Below are 23,730 nucleotides of genomic sequence, written 5' to 3'. Positions count from 1 at the left end.
ACAAACAAAGAGGATGGAGAGATGTGACAAACAAAGCCAACACATGATGGTTTGCAGCTGCCAAGCAGGTAGCTGCTCTCATAATGTGACACATCTGGCACCTGAAAGAGGGTCCTGCTGGTTCTCTCTCACACGTACCACCACAGTGGCAGCCGTGCTCGTGTCACATGCCGCTGCTTTTTGAAATGCTCCGAAGCTCTGCCAGCGACTGGTGTAAAGGAATGAAAAATGTTAGGATTGTCGTGTGGACATTATTGTGGCAGCAGCGGCTGCGTGACTCCCTGAGAGACACCTTGGCTTTGCTTCTGTCACCACTACGGACACAGCATGCCTCTGAAATTAACACAAGCTGACCGGTGGTCTGCTCTCCAAGGCTGAACAGGGACACTGTGGCTTACTCAAGATGGCAGGCAGCGTGACTCGCCCCAGCAAGCCTCCCGTTTCCTCACCGAGCTGGGACAGGACGAAATTCCTCTCCTGCATGAAGCCCTGAGCTGACTTTGGCTTGGGAAGACTTCACATCCACGTCAGGGTGACTTTCACAGAAAAGCTCGTCAGAGTGGGTTGTATTTTAACCTGCTGCACACATCACCCGTCCTCTGGTCAGGATTTTTTCTGTTGCTACAGAGAACCAAACAATTCCGAACGTTAAGCTGATTGTTTTGCACGCACCAATAACTTACGCTTAAACATTTGAGCCCCATCCCAGAGCCAAATCACTGATTCATTCAAGAGCACAGGCGCTCAGATGTGACAAATCCAGCCGGAGCACACAGAGTCGAACAGCCTGAAGAATCTTTTTTGCAGCACAGGGTTGCTGGCTCATCATCTGAGGACCTCCTGATGTGATCAGCAGCTGTGTCTTAGACGAGTGGCGAGCTGGTAGCCGCTGTGCGGTGTTCTTCCTCAACACTGACCGTCAAGGTCAGCCGCCCCATCATGATTTGTTTTTGTGTCCTCAAAAATGCATGCACTGAGCTGTAGACACAGTGATGGTTCTCGCACGTGGTGGGCGGTGTGCAAACGGCAGCATGTGTGTGAGAGGTGTTGCTGTCAGAAACCTCACATTTTTCTTTGAGTTGTAGATTTGAATTTTTTTAGACAGCAACACTGCAGATTTTTTTTTCTCTTATTTTGTCCTTTTTTCCCAAAAATACATCAGATCCTCTATTTATCATATCATGCGGTCATCAGTACCTGAAGTTAAAATGTGGTTATCTCTTTTATATATGAACAAAGATAAATATTTGACATTTATAGAGACAGACGACAAATTAATTATACCAGGCAGTTCTCTCCCTCTTCTCTTGCTGTTCCTCTTTATCGTGGCCTTTACTGAACAGTAACATTTAATTAGCATCAAAAGACGAAAAGCCCATGCAATATCTATGAGCTGTGGAATCTATGTCAAGACAGAAATCCCTGAGATGACCCCAGGAGCCCTTCAATGTGGAGGGAGGAGTGGCTGTTCTTCGAAATATCAGACACCATTAGTCACCATCATGTAGGAATATTCAACTCAGTGTCGCCAGCCCAAAGATATTCCAGCTGCTTTGATAGGTCACAACTCTGAGCGCTCGTCTTGTGATGAAGTGTCAGCAGGATTCACTGTTGTTTATGTTGTCGCTCGTGCCTGTAGCTGGATTTCACCAACTGCTGTGGCTCATATTCTGTTCAGTGTGTTTGAGTTTGTGTGATTCTGTAGAAATGAATCCATCCTGCCTAACCGAGCTGGATCTGTGCAGGAAACTTTTCTTTTTTTTTTTTTTGGGAGGGGAGTTGCAATCAGCCCAATCTCAGGATGGGAAATCCTAAAATCAGGATCCCCTCAAGTGTCCTGTGGTGTTATTTCCGTTGGCGCACACGTCACTTCAGTGTCTTTGTTTTTAGGACTGCTTGTCACTTTGGCTTTTCTGCTACAGTCAGTGTGAATTATTCAGGCAGCACAGGATATCAGAGTTTTGCAGACTGAAGTGTGTAATATTCAGCAGCTTTGCTTTCCATTTTATCATGAATTAACATTTTTCCTGATACATGACCTTCATTTCAACTCAGAATACAGCCCGACTGTATTTATCTGTTTTTCTCACTCGTTGCCTGAATCCTGCACCTGGGTCTTTAAACTGAAGCCAAACAAATCTGTTTGGCTTCCTGAACGTCGTTTCCCCTTTAAATTGATGAAGCGTGTCCATCCCAAAGTAGCAGTCTCTCTTTACCGACGAGCTCCGTCTCTAAACTCCAGTCAGGAGTTGGGTTGATGTGCGGCTGCCAGCACACAGACAGAAGACTGACAACAGGATGGATGCTGCCCCCCCACAGAGAGAAAATGAGTGGAATCACAGCGCGTTCCACCCAGATGAAACCAAAGACAGATGGAGCTACTGAACAGTGCAGCACAGCCCCCGCCAAAACCATGGCAACAGTGAGGCTACAGGAAGCCTGCCAGGCCAATCGCAGTGAGGAACGCAGTGCTATCTAAGTAGGTCCCCGAGGCAGGCTCTTTAAGGATGGTGGCCTAATGGAAAGAGGTTGGTGCTGGGAGAATCTGCAGATCCGTCATAATAATAGTGAAAGACCGAGAGCAATTCACCACCATGTTTTGTTATCCCAGAGCAATTCATGTATATATCTATATTTTCATTATCAGCATGTTGAATCTCAGGGAAAAATGGCACCCGATCAGCAAAGCCTGTTAAACAGGAACAAACCAAAGCCTGAAGGCAGATCTACAGCTGATACTTTTACAGAGTACATGCTGTGTAAAAGGACTGCATTTAAGAAGCACAGATTACACTCTGGTCCCGATCGTAAGCTCAGACCTTGTAATTCCTATTTTAGCCAATAAGAAGTTCCTGACTATGCAAAATGCATTTGTTCAAATTTTTTGAAGCAATTGAAAAAATTTATTCAAAGCATTCTAAGTAATAATGCACAATTTCTTGAAAACGAAATGAGGTTTCATAGATTTATTTTTTTCACTGCAGTTATTTCCTGAAAGCAGTGTGTTAACCACTAATCCAAAACTGGGTGTGACTGGAATTATTATTCCTCTGATTTTTTTTTTTTTTTTTTTAACCAGAGTACAATTATTTATTTGATGCATTCATGGATCAATTCTGAAGCTGTCATGCAATCTGACATTATAACTAGCTTCAGGGTGTATATTTTTTATTGGAAAGACTTATTTTGAAGGGATCTACTGCAGTAATAGAAGGCAGCTCTTCAATACAATTTGCTTGTAATCTCAATTATTTTGGATGAAGTGGGAATAAGAGACGCTGGTGAAATTTTGTGCGAGTACGGAGAAAATGGAACAACAGTCACATCTGCCATGATTTTTATCTTTCATTTCATACATCAATTTGATGTTCCCACCATCTGTGCAAAATTGGGAGTCTGTCACTTGCAGTGCAAAGTGCAAGATGACTGTCCAGGTTGGGGTCACTTTGAAAAACATCCAATATCTGATACAGATGCATTTCAGTGTATAAGATAAAATTGTGTGAGATAAAATTACTGTTGTCTTTTTCATGCTTCAAGACATAAAATTGCACCAGATAAACAACTAACAGTATTTTATTTCATAAGCTCTCTATGTAAATAACATTTCAATAGAGTTTACATTATAGAATATAATTTGGGCAATTTGAGTTTGGAATTAACTTGTCAATGTGTATTTTTTCACCTAGTTGCAAGTTATAGGTCTGTGGACACAGGGGAAAACCTCTGAGAATACATTATGAGCAGCAGAAACATCTACATGACAGATATAAATGCCTCTTTAGCTTAATTTTTGAACATCTAAATGATCTTACAAAACGTTTATAACTGCTGTTCATATGAAATTTGTTATGTGTCTCTGCTCATCAAAAGAAATAATCTGCTGCACAACATTCCCCTTGCTACTGGTGGAGATATGTTGCTCAAAAATGGTTGTGCATCAACAGTTTATGTTTAAATAGACTGCAAAGGGATATTGTCTCCTGTTTCTGGACATTTCACTTCCAGTCTGTAGTTCAGGTGTCCTGGATAGTTGAGAATCTAAAGTAATACATGCTGGAGCATATACTCTGTGAATGTGACGTTAGTTGCAGGATACTCAAATGCATTTTACTTTTCTTTGCACAAGTTGCAACATCTTATATGTGAAAGATCCTCAGTGTGGTGAAATTGCAATGCGTAACAGGACAAGTTTTCCCTGTTAGAAACTTTACTTTCAACCGTATCCTCATCGGGTGAAGAGGTATGTGATTTACTGTGTAAGGCCAAGCACAATGTCATTATGGTATCCAAAGAAGAATGAGAACAATCTATCTTTTTAAATTAAATGTGTGCAGCCGAAAAACCATCTGTCGTTCTATTAAATTCAAGGTCCACTTGAATTTAATAGAACCTCCTCAGGGTTTACTGTGTAGCTCAAAACAACCCCTGTGTGAACCTGTTCTTTCAAGCCGGGTGCTTTGTATTCTGACCCATCTGCTCTGGCGACAGTGGAACAAGCAGAGCTGAACAAGGTTTCCGATTGTTGCTGTAAGTGAAATTTTAAAGACATTCATAATTTACATGCAATACTTACTGTCTCACATTTAAATAACTGAATAATTAAAATTGAACTTGATGAAAACCTAATGTTTTCAACTGAAGTCAGTGTGTTTTTGAATGTGGCATGTGGACTCAGTGCTCCTATGTCTTTCTTTTAGATCACTGTGACGAGTGTCTTGATTTAATTCAGCCACGCATAATGTTTTAGGAATTAACTGTTCAAGATCCAACCATGTCATCTGTACTACATTTGAGTGAAGACCTTGACATAGATTACTACAATCCTTCATTTTTTTTTATTCTAATTTTTTTTAGCTACTTAGAAGCACTTGTCATGTTGTGAACCATTTACCTTTTGCATGTTCCAAGTGTGATCGACCTTATAGTCACACACTGATAAATTATCTCCCAATACTTTTCTGCTAGAAAGCAGAAGTTATGGTTTCATCAATAACTGCAAGTTGTACAGATCCTGAAGCAGCACTCTACCACCACCAATCATGATTGTTAGTATAATGTTTTTTCTGCTGTGTTTTAAGTCGGATGTAAAAGGATGCACAATATTTAAACACAAATACCAAATAATTTCACTTTTGTCTCGCCAGTTTCCAACAGGCCCAATCTTGAATCAAGAGGTTTCCTGGCAAATGTTAGACATGCCTTTGTGTTTTCTTTGGTCAGCAGTGGTTTTCAACTGTTAAAGCTGAGGCAAGTAAGATCTGCTGTGCTTTAGATGTTGATCTTGGTTCCTATGTGACTCTTTGAATAATTGCACTGTTGGAGGTGATTCTGGTAAGCTCACCGCTCCGAGGAAGGTTCACCTCTGTTACACTTGCAGATAATGGCTGTCACTGTAGGTACCTTAAAACACAAAGCGTTGAAAATGCTGATTTGTAACTCATTCCAGACTTCTAAATGTCAGTTTGTTTTGAGACCTTAGTCTAAAGTATGTTGACAGGTTCTGTTTTTGATTTTTGTGATTCTCAAGGTCATGCAGTAATCAAACCTTGGTGTGGTTATTGAAATTGCTCTAAAATATTCTGGTTCATATTTTCTATGATTTATGGAGGCCAATACAATTTTCAGATTGGACCACGTTGATTTAGATAGTTTTTTTTTTTTTTTTACCTTAAATCTGTTAACTAAAAAGCAGTTTTTGTTTTTTTTTTACTTCAGTTATTTTTCCTTTATATTAAAATGTGCTGGTTGATCTGAAACACGTGTTATAAGAAGCAGTCCCCCCATGAAAATCTCCAAGTTAGCGAGTACATATTTCTTTCTTTTGGCTTTCAAACTTGCGAATAGTTTAATGTTCAAATGAGCTATCAGTTTCACTTTCTTCTTTTTTGGATCTCGTAAAGCTGAGTTTCAGAAGTGTCTTATTCAGTTTTCTTGCAGGATGAATTATATTCGAGTTGAGCCGAACTGAAAACATGTACTGTTCACAGCTTGTATATTATGTGAAGCTGAACTGCCTTTTCCTTTAAACTCTGTGGTGCCTACGTTGATAATTTAAGCTTTTATTCCTTCACTGTAAGGAGTTTTGCTTCCACAAAGCTTTCGTCATTGGAGTTAAATTTTCCCTCGAGTGAGGCGTGAAGTTATATTCAGCGTATGTATGACTGTCCCTGCCTTCTTGTTTGTGGTCTGCTGTGACAAGATAATAACTTTCTGCTGTCTCCAATGAAAGATTCATGCCACAAACATTAACCTTAGGATGCACGTTACGTGGCATCTTAATTTATAGCACACCCTCTGGTATGTATCCATCTCTCTCAGTCCTCAGCATGCATACTCGTAATGACCCCCCCCCCCATGCATACCATCACAGAGTCCATATTCTTCACATCGCAGAGTCTTTGATGCTTTGAAGCCTGGTTCTGCCGTCAGGAGCTCCTCTCCTCCCCTTCCTCTCTCGCTCGACAGACAACAAGCTGATATCACCAACTGAAGCGGAGATCTACGCCAGGCCACACAGATAACCCAAATCTAATCTTTCTCATCTTGCCTCGCCTCGTCTCATCCTCGGGATTCAGACACAAACCTCACCCGCCCTCCTTGCTCCTTCCTCCTCCTTCATCTCTCCCACTGAGACTGAGTTTTATCCCTCACACTTTATCCTCACCCTCTCTTTGCACTCCGCTCCTCCAATCTCATTACAACTCTTGTCTGCTGGGGCTTTTCTCACTGATTAACTTCATCTCTTTTCATAATAAGCAACAGTTATTTTCAAGACGTTTGTGGTCCTGCATTAGAAACTGTTCTGGAGGGAATAATTTCAAAGAAAAAGATGGATTTTTTTTTTTTTTATGATCACATTACTCAATATTTTTTACTGATTCCAATTAAATAAATTTGTAGTATCTTAACCAGTGGGATGATTGAACTAGTCGGTCCATCCATCCACAGGTAGCATCAGGAGATGCGCTGCTAGCTGAGAAGCAGGTCTTTGGTTCTTGAATTTGGTGTCACTGTGGTTCAACAAAAAGTTATTTTCCTCTTAAACTTTGCAGCTTTCACACCATAAACAGATTTGAGTTGTCCCACCTATGCCTGCACATTTGTAATTGCAAACATTTATTTTCATCAGATCCAAACTGTGACTTTTAATGGATTATCCAATTACCACTGTGTTTTCATTAAAATGTGGACAGGATATTGATTTGTTTATGACATTTTGGAAATGTAAGACACCCCTCTTGTCCTGGAAAAATCTTGTCCTGTTTTAATAATGTTGTAAATATAGTGGTAGATTGTGTATTATGGGAGGTGAGTCAACCCGAGCTTGAACCCTTCTCTAGGTTTTTTGGAAAGAATCACTCCCTTCATATTACCATATCTCATATTTCATTTAGCTTTCCTCTGGTACTACTATATTCTACCAAGTTTCTCTTTTAACTTGCATTTCTTTGTCTGGGGCTGAATAATTTTAATGTTCTTAATAGCGGTTTTTTTGTAATGATATGCATCACTTAGCCCCCAGTACCTCTAGGCACAAACTGCACTTTAATGCATTTCTAGTTGAACATTTTTATGCTGAAATAATTAATAATGAACATGGCTGTTTTTGCATAAAAATATCCAGGTCTAAATTTTCTTACACTGTGCTGATGATTGGATCTTATTGATAGGGAGTCTAAGAATGAAAAGCTCTTGGGGATTTGCACATAACTGACAGACGGTCTCAAGCCGTTTTTTCTCTCTTACACCTTAACAAGATGCCTCAGATTTCTAGCAGTTTCTCTGGGTGTGTTGTCATTTGATGCCTACAGACGAAGGCAACTGTTTGCTCCTGTGAGCATCTGAGTGGGGCAATAGGTGCCCGTTGTCCTCCTACACCAGGCCTGGGAGACTTTGTCAGGGCCCTAATGAGAAGTGGATGTGACATGCTCTCCGAACAGCGCTCCTCTCTGCTTCCCCTCAGCACCCACCTCTTCCTTCGCCTTTCCGCAGTAATGACAGCAGAAAGGTTGTGGCACTGGGAAAATTGTAGGCTGTATTATTGATGGGCCACAGAGTACGTCTGGTCAGTTGCTACACGGAGGACTGATCATGTATGACATCCTTAGATACGTAAACAGAGTGTTGCTATGAGACTGGGAAATCTAATTTATTTGGTGTGACACAGCAGCAGCAGCAGCTGATCAGGTCCAGTGTGCCATTCTTATAATCATCTCTGTGAATGTAAAGACAGAGACTCTGTGATTATTTTCAGAGACAGGTTGTTCAAGGATTTAACTTGTTCAATTTTCTTTTTTTTTTTTTGACAAATACACAAATAAGCTTGCCATCCCTCTGAGTTGTCTATTCACTCATGCAGATGTGCTATTGCACGCAGCAATGGGAGGCACACAGAGACATACAGAGCCACTCGGTGGCTGCCGTGTGACGAATAAAGATTGTATTGTAGCCAGAATAATCCTATAGTGGCTGTACTAATATCCCCTAAACTTTTTCTTGTTTTTTCATGTTACAACTAGAGCTGCATGATTTCAGGAAAACCTGTAATTTTAGTGCTATTCCTCAGAAGTGTGATGCCATTATGATTAATCCATTATTTTCAAGATTCTTTGTGTGTCATCATTCTGACAACCCCATCATTTTTTGTTGAGCTTTAGCATCTTGGCCAGTAAAAACACACTGTTGTTGCGGGCTTTAGCAGCAGTCGGTACCAGAAGCTGTCCAAATACAATATCGATAATCTGAGTTTAATTATAAGGATCTGGACATTTAAAATCCCATCAAAGTTTGGATCTAAGCAACCTTTTTTGCCATCGGTGTTACGCAAACACTGATATTGCAGTAGTGATTATGAGTCACTATTTTGTGCAGCTCTAGTTACAACCACAAACTTCAAAGTATTTTATGTGGATTTATTTTTTTTTTTAGTCATAGACCCACGCAAAGTAGAGCTTAGCAGTCGAGGGGGAAGCAAACTGCATGTTTTCCACATTTTTACAAAGGAAATAAAAGTGAAATGTGGCCAGTTCCAGACTTATTAATTTATTTACAGAGCACAGTCTAGGCTGAGGTGAAAGGCTGTGACAGTGTATGCAAAACAAAAATAACAGCAGCTGCTGTAATGCAGAGACGGAGCAGTTGGAAAGCTGAAAACATTTGTATAAGCCCAGTTTAGTGGGTCACAAGGAGGGGTAGGCAGTACGTGGGTTTGAACGAAGAGCATTTAAGCTGATGTACATTACTTAACAATATAGCTGTAATGTGAACTAATTTAGAGCTGCTCCCTTTCAGCAGGAGCTTAATTGAGCAGCCGCCACTTGTTTGTTTGCCAATTTGGGCTTTGGTGGGCTCTTCAGTTTTACAGCTGGGTTTGCTTCCTGAGAAGCTCTGATGTCTAATGTATTGGATCTGTTTTAGCATCACTTTCAGGCAATGCGATGCTGCATAATTTTTGCAGGGAACTTTTCGTTTCTGGCATCAGGGACGAACAGCGGATTCGAGACCGAGTGTCACAAGTTAGCAGAAAGCATTTAACTGATTGAGATGTAATATTTGTTTAGATACAGAAACTTAAAGTGAGATGTTAAATGAAGTGACCTCATTTTCTTAAAGCATTACAAGCTTTTTTTTTAATGAATACTGTATGTACCACAAGCATTCATAAGGAGAATAATAGTTTTATTGTGTAGATTTTCAGAGTTCAGTTGAGTGATGGTGCTGTGACCTGTGGAAGCCTTCAACTTCTCAGTCGGCTCAAACCAGCAGCTTGTGAAATGAAGAAAGAAATCAATGCGCAACAAAGGGTCTCCACCTGCCAGACTTGTCAGATCCTGCTGAAGGGGGAGATATATTGGACAAGTCAACTGAAGCGGAGACGTGTAATATTCCTTTCAATCAGTGACATCCGCAGCGTGTGTCTGAGACACCTGTAAAGTATTTGTTTCATTTTCAGTGTTCCTGTGTCTGCCCATGAGGCTCATGAAGAGTCAGGAAAACACCCTAATAACGATTGGTGTTACCAAGAGAGAAACCAAACTAACCTGCTTGCAAACAGTCAACTTTTTGATCCAGTCAGCTTGTAAATTACCGTCTCATTATTACCTCAGCATAATCGGCACTTAAATATCCCTTAGCCTGAGGCAGTTCTTTAGTCATGTTGTTGTGTGCGAGCACAAACTTGATCTTAAATGAAACACATCATACATGTAGATTGCTTCTCCTTCCTTGTCTGTACGCTGTTGCAACTTGTTCTACATGACTAGTTAGTCTGTGGTAAGATTTGGCTTAAACACCCTTCCTGAAGTGAATTCTAAGCATTTTACAACAATGTCATACTCAAAGTCACTTAAAACTCCTCTCCTCCTTATTCTGATAGGAAGCTATCTTCAAGCTTAGACACCAAAATGCATAGGGCTGCTGAAAAGAAGCCAACTAATTCACAAACTTAAAAAAGAAAATCTATTGAACAAGAGTATCAGAGAAAGTGTATAAATAAACCCAAATACTGAATTTGTTAGATTTAAAAAGGTTCAAGAAGAATTGTCTCACTTACGTGACATAGAATAAGTATTTTTTGTTAAATGAGAAATGTTTGGGAATTAAAATTAATTTATGAAAAAAAGTTTTACAATTTCTTCTTGGCATGCATCATTAATTACATCATCTATTGCAGATACATTGCGATCCAACCTAAACGTAAAATCTGTACAATGACCAAGATAATTTAGATTAAAGATTAAAGTTGTTTGATAAATTACAACTCTTTTACCCTGCTGTTCCACATGTAGTCTGTCATCATAAGGTTTGTGTCACTTTGTTGTGGAGGTGCCTCTGTTAATTTCCAAGTTTGTGTGTTTGCTTTATACAATATAGTTTGAACAGGTCAAATAACTTTCTTGCGACGTTCAGACCAAGGGGAATTGATGAGAAAACATTACTTCTGTGGCAGAATAAGCAATTCATTCATAACGCACCAGATTTTTTTATTTTTTTACATTTTGATGTTTGCAGAGCTCTGGAACCTGATATGACTTCAGAGCACATCTTTCACAGCTGACACTGGTAGCTTTAAAACACCTGCTTTTGTTAAGATATTATGCATGCTCGCTGCATGGGTTTTGCTGTCAGAACTAAAGGACAGAATCAAGGAGACCTCATGCGCTCCTCTGAAACTGTGATGAAATACATCTTCAAACTGTTGGCAGGCTTTCCGTTGTTGCTTACCAGCCATTTTCTCATCTTTAACAGATCAGGTTTTCAGCTAGATTCATGTGTTGCTGCTTTAATGTGGGTAAAGTGGAGGTGATGCCAGCTATTAAAGAGACAGAGCTTTGTTCTCTCATTAAAAGCTCCCATTTTTTAGAAAGAAACTGTATTACTGTGAATGACGGATTCAAGTCGCCTAAAAAGCTCTTCTACGTTTTCTAAAACCCATCAGCGGCCAGTCACGCAGTTTTTCAATTTTATTGCCACATTTCAGTTTCTCTGTGCCTGTCACCTCTCTACTAAGACGTGAAAATGTGTCCTAAATATAAAATAGAGGAAAAACAGCTGAATTGGCTTGCTGGTATAAGCTAACCGTCAGGCTAAAAAAAAGTGGAATCAGTAGTTTTATGACCAAGATGCTGAGTCTGGATAATAAATGGTTGCATAGTTTTTCATTTTATATCAGGGATTTGGAAATTGTATATTTCTAACAACTATTTAAAGGATCACTCGATTGCTTTTAAATTTTCATAAACACCCACATGTGTGAATAGATGTCATTATTTTTCCTAGTCAGTTTTTCTAGTTTAAGTTAATATGGTAATATATAAATATATATATATATATATATATATATATATATATATATATATATATATATATATATATATATATATATATATATATATATATTTAAAAGTTAGTTCTGGCTGCACTTTTCTTTCAGGAATAGGTTTTTATTTGTGACTCCTAGTTGTCGTTTCAGGAGTTTAGCGTATCCAGAATATCATTATTTTCCATTTCTGTTAATCATTTAGCAGAGTTTTATTATTATTTTGGTTTGAGTTACTTGAAGATAACTTTTTTTTTTCAAGTCAACTAAATGGTATGTTGGTTGGCATTTTTTAACTGTTTCTATACTGATATTATTTTGATACATGAGCTGTTGCTTTATTCATTTGCGTCTGGATTACATCAAAAACTGGTAATAAATCTCATCTCACTTTAGGAAATATTAAATTTTCTGACATTTCTGCAGAATGTCTTTTGGTGTTAAAGTAGAAAATGCTGCTTTAATTTTAAAAGTCTATTTTACAATAAAGAGATCAAGGATTATTATAATACAAACTGACATTTATATTAACATTAACAATTGTACTTTTAGTACAACAGGTCAGATACAATTATTGCCATAAGCAGTATGCTTTCAACAAAAAGCCATGCTTTCACTTAATTTTAACCTTTAATGCCAATTAGGTATTTATGTAACTGGGACATGATTAGAAACATTTAGCTATTTTTATGCTCTACTTAGACCTATAGTGAATAAGAAATCAATGTTCTAGTTTGTGATATAATCAAATCTATAACTGTATTGCAGAGTGGAGAACAGAGCCAGCTTTCTAGAACAGAACATTTTTGCTCCGTTTAATATAAATGTAGATTTTCAGTAAAAGCAAGTTCCAGCTGAGGCTGTTCCATTCATATCTGACACCTAGAAGCTTTTATTTTTAAAACAATCTAAGGACTTCAATCTCCATCAAGTCAAACAATCATGCGTTTCAGCTGTGTAAAATCCAAACAGGTTGGGGTTTATAAGTTGGCCTGGGCCCATTTTCTGAGGCCTGAAGAGGTTTTACTGGTGAATAGGAGTGTCAGAAAAAGTAAAGCTTCACTTCTGTGGACTCTGATGATGTTTGTTGTGGGAGAGATGACATGCATACCCGATGAGTGTTTTTGGCAGTTAGGATCTGATAGAAGAGCCATTTGTGTCGAGCCCCCATCCACAAACCTACTGTGAATTTCAACTAAAAGAAAAGAAAGCGACCCGTCGGCTGTCTGATTCGATCAATGTTGCTCTTTAGAGAGGTTCTCCATCCTTTCATCAGACAGGGTGAGAATGCTAAAAATAAAAATATCCATCCCAGGAATGTATAAATAGTCTAGCTTTCCTGAATGGACAAGTAGGAGGTGCAAACACGTAAAATGCATTTGGAGTGCCATCTCAATAATGAAGGCCATGCGATGGAGGAGGATCACTGTGGCTAAGGAGGCCACCAGCTTGTCTAAGAGACTGATTTATGGACACAACGTTTCACTTAGCATGTGTGCTGCATACAGTAAATCACAGAGCAGATAGCAGATGAAGGGGTTTTGTTGTAATCAATCAACTAATTTATAAACCAGCTAACAAGAATAAATGGAGTGTAAGGTTTCTTTTATGCCTGTCTGTTACTTAATGTAGCAGAGGCGGTTTATTTAAATGTAAATGATTGCCAGAACAAAACTTCATTACAGCGATGAAGTTCATGATAAACATACAACCTACTAATCTGTGTGTTGGTGAAGCAGCAGCAGGCGGCGGTGGTGAAAAGGACAAATAAAGAGAAATGAGGCTGGGCGGTGGGTCATTAATGTTCACTTTGATAGAACAGAGGACCAGCAAACAAAACCTTAGTTGTGCACATCAAGACAGTGGATGCTCTCTGTTCTTCTGTAAAAGCTGCAGAGGGGCACCTAAATAAATCTAGGCTGAAACTTTTAAACCTATTTTTGAAAAGTGGTCACAAGTAAGATTTTTTTTTCAATAACTTACCTGTAAATGTTTCTTGATGTGTTTGGTTCAAAATAATTTCTCAGTAATCTTATTTTTTGTTAGCTAGAAATTAGTTTATATGTATAATGTCATCGTCTAAGCTGCAAAATAAGTATTTACTACCAGTTTTTTATCCTTGATAGGTTTTCTTCTGTTTGGCAAACACTAAAAGCCCATTTTTAGGAGTGCCATAGTTTTATAATTTTATGTTTGAGCTCTTTGAAATGTTTGAGTCTACTGAAAGAGCTTGTTCAGTATGGTCCCCTGTGTTTAGAGCTGTATAAACACCTGTGACAGTGTCTGTATGACTATTATTGTAAGCACTTTGTGAAAAGTAAAAAAAAAAAAAATATATATATATATATATATATATAAAAAATACCCCATGCAGCTTGAAAAGCAGTCTGCTCATTACTTTCCATGCATGAATCGGAATACATTTATTCTGTTATTCAAGACTGTTTATTTCTGTGTCTGAAAGCAGCAGTATAGGACTATCTAGTAGCAAGGTTGAGTGTTTCAAAATCTCAAGGAAAGGTTTTAAAGAACACAGTAAATTGAAAGCTAACCTTATGCTTGCTACAAGATAGAATACACAATTCTGTGTAAGTGCTCTCTAAGTGTTTTTGCCCACCAATTCCATTCATGTTGAACTGGTGCTAGTGTGAGTTACATTGCAGTTCTTCGAAATACAGACTCTGGCAACACAAACTAGTCTCCGTCTTAAATATTTTGCTGAACCTTTGTGATGTTTGTCAGTCTGTGTCTCTCTGGATGTTCACTTTATGCATTTCCATTGTGGGGAAATTAGGCACATACTGAAGCTGAGAGGATCCTGCTACTTACATCTTGCTCCTGTCCCAATAGTAAAAGATGTGAATTTTACCATCAAAACTTTAACCCACGATTATGAGATTTCTCGATTAGCTTGAGTCATTGCAAAACTTATTGAAAGTTGGAGCTGCAATAAAATACTTTATATCTTCTGACTTTTAAAGTGAGAGGAACAATAAACTTTTCTTTATGCTCTGAAATTGAACATATCACTTTTAGCAGAGTATGTTTCTGTAATCCACATATCTTTGGTGTAAATCCTCTAAATGGCTGTGATGTTACACTCAGTCACCCTAGATAGTGAAAGCAGTGTGCTTTAAAAATACGTGTTTCATATAATTCAGTAAATATTTTCACCAAGATTAGCCAATTATATTGTATTTTGAGGTAAGCACCACGAACTAAAGCAGTAACCAATAACTGACTGGGTGTTAAAGTTGCTTGCAAAACAAAAAAATATCAATTACTTATAACGTTATTTAAATTTAAGGAAAATATCTTAAATATCAACTAATATACAGCAGTTAAATCTCAGAGTAGTACATGTTTTGCAGACATGCAAGAGCTGCACCTCTGAGCATTTTTTATATACATTTAAAAAATTGTGGCAGAATTATTTTATTATTTGTTGTTTCTGGGTATAACAAGAACCTCCTTTGAATACCCTGAAGAGCCACTTCTCACCACTGCAATCCATTAGGAGACGTCTGCAGAACGATGATTACAAAGTGTATCACCATTAATTTTATTGGCTGATTGTATTTATTTTGAAAATCTAAATGGGGCTTAAATTGTAGCACAGAATCAATTGCTAACTCTAATGTAGAATTATGTGCTCTCCTCACAACCCTGAACACTTCTGCTACAAAGACTAACATTACAGCGGAATCCATTAGCTCCTATAGTGTTGCAGTATTAGATATTCACTCAAGCTAACAGAGTCCCATCAAAATCACTGCAGAATACAAATTGCACACAGCAAAAGCTACTTGTACCATAATAACAATCCTTATACTGAAGGTCAGTGGTTTCCTCCCATCTGGCTGCAATTAATTTTTTCAATTTTCTCCTCCTCTTCTTCAGTTTTTCTGCTGAGTCACAGCTCGACATTTTTGTTGCATTCTCCATGTCGACACTTTGTTTTCCCCTCTCACGCAGCGTACATGGCTCTCCTCACTCACGTCCTCTTTGGGGGTTTTTTCTGTCTGTTGCATGAATTTTTCTCTTTTTCACCTTAGCTGTCTTTGAATCTCTTCAGACGTCTCATTCTTTGTCAGGATTTCAATGTATTGCTCTTCTTATTCATCATTCCCACAAGCAAAATGAGATTTGGTGACTGACAACCCAGCATATTAATGATCTGACGAACATTGCTTCAACCTCAGTCTTAGTATCAGTAGAGATTAGGAAGACGACTGCTACAGACGACGTTCATTCGGTTACTCCTCACTGTGTTCTATTGCATCAGGCTTTAAATAATTAGCTTTAAAGGTAAAACTAGAGGGAGATCTTCTCAAAGCTTTTGATTCTCACTCTGCCACCATGAGTCTTCATTCTTTGAGAACCATATTGATATTTTTTTTATGAGACTTGTAAATGTGTGGGTCGGCTCACCAAGGTGCTTTCCTTTGTGTTTTCTTTTTAGCTTTTCAGAAATAAAGCGGTGGAGCTGGGAGAAAAGCTGCTACCTGCCTTTAATACGCCAACAGGGATCCCCAGAGGAGTCATCAACCTGGGAAGGTGAGTTTCAGCATCCGTCTTCACCTCCTACTGCCCTTCATCTTCAACAAGCCACTAGGAAAACTAGCATCAGTCAGGGCCTGAGTCTATTCATGAAAAATGTAGTTAATAGAGAAGGACAAGGTTTGATACAAGTGAAAAACCACATTTTAAATTCTACAGGTGCATCTCAACCTAGAGTATTACTGAACCTAGAGAACCTTGGGTTAAAGTTTTTATTTCTGGTAATTTTGATGATCATGTCTTATAGCTCGAGGAGGGGAGAAAAGCCAAAAATTGTGATCTAGTGCAGAACTACTTCAGCAATCGCATGCATAAATAAAATAAGGAAAAAGTGATCCTAACAAATCTTGATTAAAAAGGTATCTGGTAAAAATGCCCCCTAAGTACCAAGTACTGAACTAATTAGGGAAAATAACTTGTAGTGACAATGCCTAATGTTTAATGTATATTCACCAAACCTCTGGATGGCAGAACATTTCCAACAGATAGAAGATTACATTGGAAAATGAAGCTGGTGTATAAAACCAAAAGTCCCACCAAATACAGATATCTCTGCTTTAGAGAAGTAATTAAAGGTGGATGCGTGGCTTGAATTGTACACAAACAAGAATATGGTTACTTGATATTATATTCATGTAGGGAAAAAAATAGAAGTTTTTTTTTTTTTTACTCAACTTAATGCTACTAAGTAAATGCAATTAGTTAATACCCAGCTCCACTTACAGCTAATGATCAACTAAAATTCAGCTTCCCAGAAAATTTTAATATTAGGTAGGACCAGTAGATTATGTTCACTCACTTGACTCGTTTGTATGAATTACTGCATCATTGTGGTGTGACATGCGATGATCCCCCACTGCTTCCACTGAAGTGTTACAGAAGTCTGAGAAGTTTTAATCGGGGGCTTTATCTTGTCTACATTATTGGGTCTGGTGTCTGTAATATTTCTCTTGACGATACTCAATAGATTCTTTATGGGCACTAACACACCAGCATATGACTGGTTTCCTCAAATTATCACCAACTGTGGAAGCTTCACATTTGCCCTCAAGTAACTTTGGTTCCGTTTCTCTTTCTCCAGACTCTGGGATCTTAATTTCTAAATTAAAAGTCAAATTAACTGTTGGCCTTTAAACCACTAAGCAAAATTATTATCCCCTTAGCCCAAGAAGGATGCTTTTGACATGGTCTCTGGTTTAGGAGTGGCTTAACAAATGGAGTACAACAACCACTGATCATGTTCTGGAAATGTCTGAGTGGAGTAGCTCTTGAAAGCACCGACTCCACCTGCACTCCAAACCTCAGGAACATTTACCAAACTCTTGATTGGACGATATTGTCTTCTAGACTTTTTTCTTCCATATTACTTTCCCTTATAATGCTTTTATTCATCACTGAACAGACAGCTTCTCTAGGAGGCAATTTATATTATTTGTAGCTGTTTAGTCATGCAGTAAAAGTTACTTTTTTATCTTGTGTAATATTTTTACTTTCTAAGGATATTAATTTTTGAATTTCAATATGTAAGCCATTGTCATCAAGATTAATAGAAGTAAACATCTGGAATATATCAATGTGTGTAATAAGTCTTTATTACACCTTATTACTTATTCATTGAGATGCACTTGAAGACGGTTTGATTCATTAAGCGTCAGAAAGGCCATAAAGAAAAAAACATATTAATTATAATCTGCATAATGGTGACATGATTTCATATTCACATCAATCTTAAAAAATACACAAAGACTTCACTGCAGACTGAGTTTAATAACAGATGACAGCTGGTTGACAATTATTATGTTTACATGTTCTTTGGTTGATTCTTTGAATTATATTAGCATAGTTTTAGGGCCGCTATTGATTTTTAATCTGTTCCAAGTCATTGCTTTTCTAATCTCAACCTTTATTGACACGGTGTTAATGCCTCTGTCACGCAGAACAACTCCAAGCTGTTTACTTTGCATCTTTTGCTGTCTGAGTTTAGGATGTTTTGTACCACGGTGGAGATGTTGCTATTTTCACAGTAAAACTGAAATCAGATAAAGAAGAAAGTTATAAGAAAGAAAAATGATAAAGCAGTAAGGGTTGATACAAACACCTTTTTTTTTTTTGCTGTGAAATCAAATTATGATTGCTAGCTTGTACTCTTGCAGTGTTATTATTCTGTTGTAATTTTACCATGCATGAGCACAAGGCAAAATTTGCGACATAATGTTTCCTTTGAGATTTCATCTAAAATCCTCCATAATGGTTGATTGAATTATCTCTTTTTGACTCCTTTGTAAATCCCACAGTTGTTAGTCGTTCTCCTCTCATCTCCTAATCTTATCTTCGTATAAGACACTTCCTGGCACCTCTGTCATCCACCTGCTTCCAATTACACTAGCAGCCAAACTGGGCAGCTGCTGGCAGATTTAATTACCTTATTCTCCAGTTAATTTCAGAGACATCACCAACATGTGCTGATGGCACAGATGGACAGGAAGAACCATGCTGGTTATTCACACAAAAACAAACCAAAGTGAGCACATGCGTATAAGTTTCTACAGATGCATCCACATTGTTTTGTAGAACCGTATACAAAGACCTCAGTTATACAGGGAGTGTTTCTTATGTGTTTTGAATGAAATAGAATAAACCTGTTTTATCCCTCAGCTAGGGGATTCACTTTGCTGCGGCAGCAAACAGACGAAACCCAACAAGAATAAGAAGTTCAGAGGGAAGAACAGGGGCACACAGCAAAAAGGAGCTATGGAGCAAATATAAAAATAGGAAATATGAATTCAAACATAGGACTGGCTTCTGCTGTGCAGCCTGTTGTAGATTATTATTACTTTTTTATTTCACATGTTGAGCTAAAATTAAAATGTTTCATATTAGTGCAAGCTAACTTTATGTACGCGGATTTTAAACTAAGCCATGAGAAATGTTAATGATGCTGGATTCATGTTGGTAAACAGAACCAAGATCTTAGAATGACGTGACATCGGACTGCTAGTGGTAAACTACATTAGGGTTAGTAACCAGGCTACCCGTTATTATTAATATGAGCAAATGTGACACCTTTCTCTCCATGTCATGCATTCAGAAATTAAAGCAACATGTTCAAAACCAGACAAATTGTACTATGTGCCACAGTATTATGTTTCAAACCATCAGAAATACAAAGAACAGCTTTCGCCTGCAATTGTTTTATGTGCAATAATTTTGGACATTGAACTCAAATTGGAAACCAGTTCCCCACCCTCCAAAAAAAAAAAAAAGGCTAGGAACAAATGTTTTGGTGCATAAAACATTGATCGATCATGTTGAAATTCCCTCATTTTCTTTTACATACAAAACAACTGTTTCTGTCACAACAAGAAAAAAATGGATATGTTTAAATCACAATGGGCCGATCAGATCCCTGAGAAAATTGAAAATCAGTTTCAGCCAGGAATGGCTTAAACTGCATCTAGATTTACCATTCTACACTTGCTAAATCCAAATTAGGTAATGTTTTATTTATATTTTTAGCCTTTATCATTCATTAAAGAAGTCTCAGAAAATGATTTAGCTGGTTTAGGTAAAATGAATCGGTTATTTTCTCAACTCCTTACGCATAGCATTATATGGCTCGTCTCCACAATAAACTAAAATTTTATCCTGGATACCTATTAAAACAACTTGCATTCCTTAAAGAGTGTAAAAAGATTGATGGATTTGTGGCTGTGATGCACGTTGTTCTGCAAACAGCACCTGTTGTTCTGCACCTCTGTGTAGATTCTCTGATTGATTCCTCATAAACAAGGAATCACAGATGACTTGAGCCAGCACGACTAATGATACGGCATACAAAGCTTTAATGGGTGCATTCATCAAAGCACAGAGTCACACGTCTGCCTTTGCCCTGGTTTTTTTCTTCCATATATCCTCGCTCCCCCCAACAATCCAGCTCATTTCATTACATGTTATCTGATATTCTTAACAAGATGTTCCTGTAGTCCACTCTGCCTTCACTAATCATTTCTGACTGAATCATTTACATAAATTTAGATTTTCAAAGTGATGCTACTGGTAACATTTTTCATTTACTGCATGTCTTTTCATCATTTCTTGGCCAATCTTTAAAAACTTAAATTATGAGTTTCAAATTCACTTTATTAAACTTTATATTAATTGCTACCGGCATATGTTAAGTTATGCTTCAGGGATTTAAAATTAGTTTATTTTTTAGGCAATAGTAATTCAGAATGTTTTGCATGTCTAAAAAATATATCAGGTGTAAAATTAGTTTTAACGATCATACAATATAAAAAATTCACTGATTTGTGTTCTGCTTAAAACCTGCAGTTTATCACAATATAAAACCAGGTGCTTGGCCTTCATAATAATTAGTTCCTGGTACTGAATGAAGCATCACAAATCATCCACTAAGTAAAGCACTATTTTTTTCCCTCTATTCTAAAATTATAATTTTATGTAGCCCCAATTTACAACAAACATGAAGTAAATGCATTTTACGAGACCAATGCATCCAACAAATATCCAGAGACGTAATCATATTAATTCAGTGAAATCCTGTACATACAGAGGAGGCGTGTTTGTTGATCTTGATGTTGAACCTGAATTTGTCTGAGGCCTTAGTGGTTCAAAAGTCTCAATACTTTACACTCATCTTGTCTGAATCTTTTCTCTGTTGCAGCGGCACGAGTTGGAGCTGGGGATGGGCTTCGGCTGGCAGCAGCATCTTGGCCGAGTTCGGGACCCTTCACCTTGAATTTGTGCATCTGACAGAGCTGTCAAACAACCCAGTCTTCAAAGAGAAGGTACATACGACTCAATATACCAAACATTTTATTATGTTTCAAGTTATTTGCTTAACTATAAGCTGATACAGTATTACAATCTTTACAGACTGCATTTGTTGTTTTTAATTTACGAGTAAATTTATGTAAATTAGAATAAAATCGAAAGGTGAATATATTTCAGGAAAATTTAAAAAAGTACTCGCCTGCAAAGACCAGCCCATTGTTCTACACTTTGCTTCATAAGGAGACGGCTATTGAGATACAATTGCTTGATGGAAGAGAAGACTCTGTTCAAGTTTTAAACAATTGGCACCAAAGCGTATATACATACAAAATTACTTATTTGAAGTTGTCAGTTTCCTCTAGACTCTTGGACCTTGAAAACTTTGTGAACTCATGCTTTAGAAAAAAAAAAAAGAGAGAGAGATGAGAGAAGGACTTTAACCAATAAGCAATAGTCTAGTCTCTTCTTTCTTTAATCCAGGTAGCATGCTCCTGACATTGACTCTGGTTTAGGAGCGACTTAACACTAGGAAGCAACAGCTGTAGCGTACACCTTGTGAATCTCCCCCAACTCTTGGGCTTTGCTTCACTGACCTCCCAAAGCTTCTGGCACTATGAACAGCAAACTTCTTTAAGCAACAAGTTTTTGTGGCTTTACGTACCTTTGCAGTGGAACTTGTTTGATAATTTCTGGAGAGCCAGATTTCTTAATTAGCTATGAGCTTGGTGGAAGAAATGGAGATAAATGCTAGAAATATACCACTATGTGTTTCGCTTTCCGAAACTGCCACACTGCCTAAATCTGAGGACTTATTATTGCAGGTGATGAGCATCAGGAAGCTCCTGAACAAAATTGAAAAACCTCACGGCCTGTATCCGAACTTCCTCAGTCCGGTCAGCGGCAACTGGGTTCAGCGTAAGTGTATATGTGATATTTAATGTTGTAAACATTAATAAATATGTTCTTATGTAATTTTCTGTAATGATGTTTCTAATTTTGAGATTAACAACCTTCTAAATAGCTTTAACAAATCTTAAAGGCAAACTAATTTCTGAGATTTTATGACAAGCTCTTCTGAAGGTTTTGCAACCTCCGGTGTGTATCTCATAGTGTTGATCAGAATTACAAGAAAGTGTGATCCCTGATCACACCGTTTACCTTTTCTCACTCCTTTGTCTGAATTTCACACATCTGACAGTAAGTCGCCTTTTATGTCAAAAGCGTTTTTCGGTGCTCGTCTGTCATTCACCCATCGGCCTGCTTCTTTTCATTTTAAATGTCACTCTCAAAGTGGAGTAGCAGTGACGATGAGACGACCATAGCTCTGGGTTATTGGAATAATAATAAATTCAATTACTTTGTAAAAATAGATCTTTCCAATTTACCTGAGAGGAAGTGGGGGTGGGGAAGATCAAGGCGATGACGCTGGGAGGAAAAAGGTGCTAATCTGTATGATTACAGCAGCTAATTGTTGCGGAGGAGCATGCAGGGAAGCTGAACAGTACATAAATATCAGAAGGAAAAATAAGCTCTGGCTCCCCTCGTTTGTCTGTGTCAAGGACAGACACAGCGGTACAGAGATAACCTTGTGAAGGAGTCTGCAGAGGTATTTGTGTTTGAATGGAGCATGAAAGAATAGATAAAGACTCCTATGGTATCATATCCTTTAATATTTTATTGAATGTTGACATAGAACAGCAAGAGGAGCAAGAACAGCTAATTGATTTTGGTTTCCGTCTCCTTTCGGAAAATTGACTCGTTGAATATTTTAAGGTTTTTGTTTGGAGAAAACTAATTTGAAACATAGGTGGCAGGAGTGTATAGGATGCAGCACACTATGAATTAATCATGAAAGCTAAATATAACTACTGAGACTTACATACATTCAAACTGATTACTTTTTAGTAATACTATGATTAAACCAAAATAAATTTTGTAAGATTGGAACATTTTTATATAGGACTTGTTTGTAAAGCTGCAATTTTTTCCCTCCGTTTTCTTTAGACCATGTTTCCATTGGTGGCCTTGGAGACAGTTTTTATGAGTATCTGATAAAATCCTACCTGATGTCAGACAAGACCGACGAGGAAGCAAAGAAGATGTACTACAGTGCACTAGAGGTTTGAAAAATGTTATCTTGTAATAGACACACAGAGATCTGCTCGTTTTTATATTATATATAGTTCAGTGTACAAATTAGCTCATGGGGTACTCTTTTTGCAAAGCTAAATAGCTGCTATTAGGTTCTCAAACTCCTAACCACTTTGTATTGGCGGTATTAGGGTAAAACTAACCATTTTAGTGAAATGTTAAGTGTTCAACTCATTGATAGTTTATGTATTTCTAATGTTTGTGCTAAACAAAGGTAGGACGTTGTCTCAACAAGTCAAAATGCAACACAAAAAGTACAGGAAGTACTCCTACCTGAGAACATCGTCTCATAAACACCTTCTACATCCTGGGCGACATAACTGATAAAACAGAGCATGTTTGTGCTGAAGAGGAGGCAAACTGAATTTTGTGGTTGATTTCTGGCCAGTTCTTGTAAATGTTTA

At 37.8% G+C, this 23,730-nt stretch overlaps 1 protein-coding gene across 1 annotated transcript in view; it reads left to right on the top strand.

Moving 5' to 3' along the window:
• The window catches only part of LOC106916626 (mannosyl-oligosaccharide 1,2-alpha-mannosidase IA), a 200,198-nt gene that overhangs the window by 164,147 nt on the left and 12,321 nt on the right, over window positions 1–23,730 (top strand). Inside the window, exons 5-8 of the mRNA XM_014985029.2 lie at window positions 16,284–16,378; window positions 21,066–21,189; window positions 21,997–22,090; window positions 23,180–23,295. Coding sequence (XP_014840515.2) covers window positions 16,284–16,378; window positions 21,066–21,189; window positions 21,997–22,090; window positions 23,180–23,295 — 429 coding nt within the window. The remainder of the gene's footprint in view (window positions 1–16,283; window positions 16,379–21,065; window positions 21,190–21,996; window positions 22,091–23,179; window positions 23,296–23,730) is intronic.

The sequence above is a fragment of the Poecilia mexicana genome, unplaced genomic scaffold, assembly GCF_051168715.1.
Source record: "Poecilia mexicana isolate PSO_F unplaced genomic scaffold, ASM5116871v1 scaffold_16, whole genome shotgun sequence".
NCBI lineage: Eukaryota > Metazoa > Chordata > Actinopteri > Cyprinodontiformes > Poeciliidae > Poecilia > Poecilia mexicana.
This window is presented reverse-complemented; position numbering and strand designations above follow the sequence as displayed.